We start from the raw sequence: 6,508 nt of genomic DNA on the forward strand, positions 1-6,508 counted from the left end.
TGTTCCTGGCTGGAGATGCAGGCATCTGGAGCTGCAGGATGAGCCTTTGGCTTCAGACGGTGACCTCAGGTTGGATGGGCAGAGGGACAGCCCCAGGTGGGCCTCATAGGGAGCCCCATCACAGTCCTTGGCCTGCACTTGGAGAGCTTGTCAGGTTTTAGGGCCGGGGGAGCTCACCCAGGACAGGTGGGGGCGTCACCATCCCCACTCTACAGAGGAAGCGGGAGCAGGACAGGAGGTGCCTCTCACCAACTGTACAGCTGCTCGTGGCAGAGGCAGGCCAGCCCTGGAGTCTGCCCTACAGAGAGGGGCCAGGAACCGAACCCCCTCCGTCTGGTGCCTGGGTCTCCTCCTGGGCTCCTTACCCAGCGTCTGATTTGGAAGTAGATGTGTGTCCACTTCCTCCAGGCAGCCCTGCTTCCCCGCCCTCCCCTGTGAGCCTGGCACCTCTAGTTGGGCTGCTAGCACCCGTCTTCCTTCCTCCACAGGGAGAAGCTGGACTCCTTCCTCCCTTCCCACCTCTGTAAGCGGGGCCAGGGTCTCTTTGCTGCCCTCCGGGGCCGCGGGACCAGGGCCAGGCCGGGCGAGCAGGGCCTGCTGAACGCCTACCGCCAGGTGCAGGAGGTTGGCAGCGACGGCGGGTGCGAGGCCGCCCTGGGCACCCACTACCGTGCCTACCTCTTCAAGTGCCACGAGCTGCCCTTCTACGGGTGAGAGGCACAGCACCGTGGTCCCCCAACCCCCCGCAGACTGTCCTTGGGCTTTGCTAACACAGCTGCCAGTGAGCCCACTTCTGCCCCAGCTGAGCTGTGTCCCCATGAAGTGGTGTCTTGTCCCGAGCACCTCAGGCCCCACCATCCCAAACTGGGCACCTGTCCTCCTCCCCTTTCCCCTGTCAGGGGCTGGGACCCTTTGGATGGGTCCTCTCCTCCTACCTGGCACAGTCGCCTGGTCACTGGCCCGGCCGACCTTGCCTTCAGCCGGTTGTCTCTGTCACACAAACAAACAGCTCTGTGCACCTACTGCATGCGCGCTTCCTGGGCACTGGAGGCCGCTCTGAGCCAGACACCATGCCCCTGCCTGGTGAAGCTGACGTTCTAGTGGAGAGAGACGAGAACAGAGAGGTTGAGGAGAGCCTGTCAGTGGGCACAGGCGGCAGCCAGGAGACCAGAGGGTGGGGTGTGGCTCGGGCCCTGTGGTCAGAACAGGCGAGATGGTCAGATGCAGGGCATCTGAGGGCAGAGTGACAGGATTTGCCAGATGGATGTGCAGTGGACGAAGCAAAGGAGAGGAGGCAGAGAGGACTGGCCTAAGCCCCTGGCAGATGGTTTCGTCATCGGCTGAGCTGGGGGCGGTGCTGTGGAGCCGTCAGGGAAAGTTTAGGAATGTGATTGTTTTTGTTTTGAGACAGGGTCTTGCTCTGTCACTCAGGCTGGAGTGCAGTGGCACAATCATAGCTCACTGCAGGCTCGACCTCCGGGGCTCAAGCAAGCCTTCTGAGTAGCTGGGACCACAGGTGTGTACCACCATGCCTGGCTTTTTTTTTTTTTTTTTTTTTTGAGATGGAGTTTTGCTCTTGTTGCCCAGGCTGGAGTGCAATGTCATGATCTTGGCTCGCTGCAGCCTCCACCTCCCGGGTTCAAGCGATTCTCCTGCCTCAGCCTCCCAAGTAGCAGGGACTATAGGCACGTACCACCATGCCTGGCTAATTTTTGTATTTTTAGTAGAGACGGGGCTTCACCATGTTGGCCAGGCTGGCCTCGAACTCCTGACCTCAGGTGATCCGCCCGCCTCGCCTCCCAAAGTGCTGGGAGCCAGCACGCCTGGCCTAATTTTTGTATTTTGTGTAGAGATGGGGTTTTGCCTGTTGCTCAGGCTGGTCTGAAACTCCTGGGGTCAAGTGATCCTCCCGCCTCAGCCTCCCACAGCACTGGGATCGTAGGCGTGAGCCACTGTGCCCGGCTGGGAGCTTGCTTTGGACATGTTGATTTTGAGATGCTTGTTAGGCACCCCACTGGCAACTTCGAGTGGGCATCTGGTGTCTAGTGCAGTCTGAACTGGAGCTCATATTTGGTGAATCCTATGCATATGGATGGCACCTGAAGCCTGGAGAGATGCTGGGAGGCAAGTGTGGGCCAGGTGAGAAGGGGCCCTGGGCCCCTAGCAAGGCAGGAGGGCTCCACCCGCAGTAGCTCCGAGCGCACGTCCCGCTTGTCCTCCTGGCAGCTAGCGAGGGATGTGGGCTCCAGCCTGGTGGGTGAGCGTTAGCAGGGATGGAGACAGTGAGTGTGACCAGCTGTCACAGCCCTGCTGTAAAATGGGGTGAAGAAACAGGTCTTGTAGTGATTTTGAGGAGGAGGTGACAGCCATGTGTGCTGACCGGCAGGTGGCCCTCTCCTGGCTGCTTCGGTTTCCTCAGTGAAATCGGAGGTCTGGCCATCAGCTGAGCCTGGAGGACAGAAGTCTTCCAGAGGAGTCTGGAGCGGACGGCCCTAGGATTCAAGGTGGCCTGTGCTGGTCTCCCGCTCCGTCCCATTGCATGGAGAGAGCGGGGTTTAACTTGGGCTCTGGCTCAGTGGGTGGTGAGGGCAAGGGTGAACCCGAGGGATGGGAGAAGGCAAGGCTGCAGGAGGGACAGGCAGCAGCTCTTCTCAGTTTTGAGCCCTAGAGCCACTCCCCTCACCTCCTCGCGCTTCCCAGCAGGCCCCTGCTACTGAAAGGTGTCTGCCTGGACAGTGGCCAGCCGGCTCTCCTGGCCGCCTCCCGCAGCCCTGGCCCCCAGACCAAGTGCCAGGCCCACATGACTGGTTTGCTCCACGCCTGGGGCCACGCACTTCCCTCCGCCTGCAGTGCCCACCCTTCTGTGTGCCATCAGGCCCTTCTCCCTCCAGTCACACACTGCCAGCTCAGATGCTGTCTCCCCACGAAGCCTCCCCTTCATCCCACCTCCGTTTCTCCCTTCCCCAGAGCAGGTTTAGTCACCCAAACAGCAGAAGCTTCTCAGGGCCCAGGCTGGGGCCTCGAGCAGCCTCCCTCAGCATTTTTGATGCCGGCCAGAGGCTGACCCCAGTCCCCTCCCTAGATGTGCCTTCTTCCACGGGGAGGTTGACAAGCCGGCCCAAGGCTTTTTGCACCGGGGTGGGCGCAAGCCAGTTTCTGTGGCCATCAGTCTGGAAGGCGTGCACGTCATCGACAGCAGAGAGAAGGTACCGCCCCCAGCTCCTCCAGGGTGGAGAGGATGGGAGGGGGCTCCTGACTCAGGCCTTCCTGGTTCCTCTGGGCCTGTGGGGGCCTGGGGGCAAGGTGGGTGGACTATCTGGGAGGGACCCTGCCTCCCTCAGATGTCTTTGTAGCCCCTGAGGGTGATCCTCGGTCCTCTTGCCCAACATGCTAGGCTGTGGCGTGGCCGGGGCAGGGGAGGCCGCAGCTGGGACTTCCACCCCTGAGTGGAGGGAGGGCAGCAGGGCCCTCTGTTCTGCCCGGCTGATAGCTAGAGAGCAGCCTGGTGCTCTAGAAGACCCTGGTGCGGGGGAGCCCTCTTCAGCTGACCATGTCCTCTTCTCCCTGCGTTTGGTGGCCAGCCCTGGGTAGAGGGCCGCGTCAGCAGCCAGCCCCGTGGGGCAGATTACCTGTCCCTGGCAGAAATCCGCCCCTAAGCCAGCAGAGGAGTTTTGACTGGCTTCTGGTTGTCCCAGAAGAGGGACCTCAGCCCCTCCTGCCATCTGTGCCCTGGGAGGCAGGGCCCAGCTCAGCCTCATGCTAGATGCCACCCCCGACCTCATAGAAGAGGCTCCCCTTCCCCACCTGCCTCCTCCCGCACGTGCATCCCCAGCTGTCAGGGGCTTGGCCCGCTGGTGGGACTGTTGTGGGAGAGGGGATCTCAGCCTCCCTGGACCGCAGCCCCCGGGAGGCTCTGATGAAAGCTGAGGCTCTCTCCTTAGAGAAACACACGAACAAATGTAGACTCAGCCTTGGAGAGGCACACACCCTGGCCAGGTGTCCCCTCCTGGTGGTGTCTGAGTGGGATGGGGTGGGGAGCAGACCTCTGCCCAGGGGTCAAGCCTGGCTCTGTGTCTCCTGCTGGCCAGCACGTCCTGCTGGGCCTGCGCTTCCAGGAGCTGTCGTGGGACCACACCTCCCCTGAGGAGGAGGAGCCCATCCTGTGGCTGGAGTTTGACGGAGACAGCGAGGGCACGCCTGTCAACAAGCTCCTCAAGATCTACTCCAAGCAGGTAGCGCGGGTGGTGCCTGCACACGGGTGGGGAGGCCGGGCCCAGGTGTCCTGGGTCCCAGACGATTAGAGGCACCAGGCTGGCAGGGAAGGAGGTGAGAAGCTGCCTCGGGCCTGAGGATGAAAGCGGCCTGGGTACAAGGGGTGCCTTGACTCCTGCTGACCCAGAGCCGCCCTGGGAGGTCAGGAGGCCTGGTCTGCGGACTCCACACCGGTGGCGGTGGCAGCTGTGGGTTCCGGCAGCTGTTTATTGAGGGCTTGCCCAGTGCTTTGAGACCAGCCTGCACCCTCCCCTCCTGTCCCCAAGAGCAGTGCTGTTGTGACGCTGCTCACAGTCACCCACGGTGGGCGTGGAAGCACTGGGCCTCTCCAAGCCTGTGTTTGATTTTCCCCTTCATTCGGCGTGTTTTACTCAGCACCAAGCACCTCTTCCACCCCAGCCTCCCTCCCCTGCCCCTTCCTCTCCCACTTGGGTCACATCAGAGGCCCCTCCCTGCCGCAGGGCCCTTTCAGGACTGCTCCCACACCGTCCTGCCTTCATCTTGGGTCTCTCTGGATCCTTCATCCCACACCTCTCCAGCTTCCTTTTGGTGCCCTTCCCCACCTTCACCCCTCCCTTCACAGCCACCCCTGTGCCTCCCACGCTGGGGGCTGCTCCTAGCCCCATGGGCCTCTGCTTTGCCACAGGAGGCCCCTCCCCCTTCTCAGCTTAACCACACGCTCCTGGAAGCTTCTTTCCGCCCCCACCAGCCACCTCCTCCCCCAGCTTCCCTTGCTGCTCCCCATTTTCCTGGCCCCCCTCGAGGGCACTCCTGTCCCTGCCTCATGGCTTTGAACTCCAAGATATTCTCACCTTTATGTTCAAAGTTCACAATTTTCTTTTCTTTTTTTTTTTTTTTTTTGAGACGGAGACTGGTTTATGCTTTTTGTTTCCTAAGAAATTTTGCCTAACCCAAGACCACAAAGATTTTGTCACGTTTTCTTGTGGAAGTTGTGTAAATATAAGCCTACCAGCCATCCCAGTCAATATTTTACATCAGGTGTGATATACAGGTCAGTGTTCATGTTTGTGTTTACAGATTCTCAATTGTTTCGTTGTCATTTGTTGAAAAGACATTGAATTGGCGGGCACGGTGGATCATGCTTGTAAAACCAGAACTTTGGGAAGCCAAGGTGGGAGGATCTCTTTAGGCCAGGAGCTCAAGACCAGCCTGGCCAATATAGCGAAACCCCCGTCTCTATGAAAAATACGAAAAATTGGCCAGGTGTGGTGGCACACGCCTGTAATCCCAGCTACTACTTGGGAGACTGAAGCACGAGAATCACTTGAACCCAGGAGGTGGAGATTGTGGTGAGCTGAGATGGTACCACTGCACTCCAACCTAGGCAACAGAGTGAGACTCTATCTCAAAAAAAAAAAAAAAGGAAAAACAGACATTGAATTGCCCTGACCTCTTTGTTGAAAATCAATTGGCTGTGCATATATGGGTCTGTTTCTGGATTCCCTCTTCTAAACCACTGATCTATGTGTGTCTTTCACTAATAATCACATGATATATTGATTTTTGAACCTTTATAATAAGTCTTGAAATCAGGTAGACTGATGTTCAGAACTTTGTTCTTTTCAAAATGGTTTCAGCTATTCCAGTTCCTTTGCATTTCCGTAGAAGTTTTAGCATCAGCTTGTTGACTTCTAGGACGTTCCCCGATTCACCCCCCGAAAAAAGGCTGCCTAGGATTTTTATTGAGATTGCATTGATTACTTTGGAGGTAACTGACCTCTTAAGTCTTCCATTCCATTTATTTCTGTATCTCCATTAATTTGTCTCTGATTTCTTTCATTAATATTTTATAGTTTTCAGCATATAAAGCTTCTATTTCTTTTGTTAGATTTATCCCTGTTTTTCTTTCGGTGCTACTGTAAATGCCACTGTTCTTAATTTCAATTTCCAATTGATCATTTCCTTATATAGAAATATAATTAGGCCGGGCGCGGTGGCTCAAGCCTGTAATCCCAGCACTTTGGGAGGCCGAGACGGGCGGATCACGAGGTCAGGAGATCGAGACCATCCTGGCTAACACGGTGAAACCCCGTCTCTACTAAAAAATACAAAAAAACTAGCCGGGCGAAGTGGCGGGCGCCTGTGGTCCCAGCTACTCGGCAGGCTGAGGCAGGAGAATGGCGTGAACCCGGGAGGCGGAGCTTGCAGTGAGCTGAGATCCGGCCACTGCACTCCAGCCTGGGCGACAGAGCCAGACTCAGTCTCAAAAAAAAAA

At 57.6% G+C, this 6,508-nt stretch overlaps 1 protein-coding gene across 1 annotated transcript; it reads left to right on the plus strand.

Moving 5' to 3' along the window:
- Positions 1-488: 488 nt before the first annotated feature.
- Positions 489-4,232, plus strand: LOC112616929 (FERM domain-containing protein 8-like; the record flags this gene model as incomplete). Its single annotated transcript, XM_025373689.1, has 3 exons — positions 489-710; positions 3,083-3,206; positions 4,089-4,232. Coding segments are annotated over 3 exons (490 nt in total), but the record flags the coding sequence as incomplete, so codon positions are not given.
- Between the last annotated feature and the right edge of the window lie 2,276 nt (positions 4,233-6,508).

Source organism: Theropithecus gelada, unplaced genomic scaffold (assembly GCF_003255815.1).
Source record: "Theropithecus gelada isolate Dixy unplaced genomic scaffold, Tgel_1.0 HiC_scaffold_1425, whole genome shotgun sequence".
NCBI lineage: Eukaryota > Metazoa > Chordata > Mammalia > Primates > Cercopithecidae > Theropithecus > Theropithecus gelada.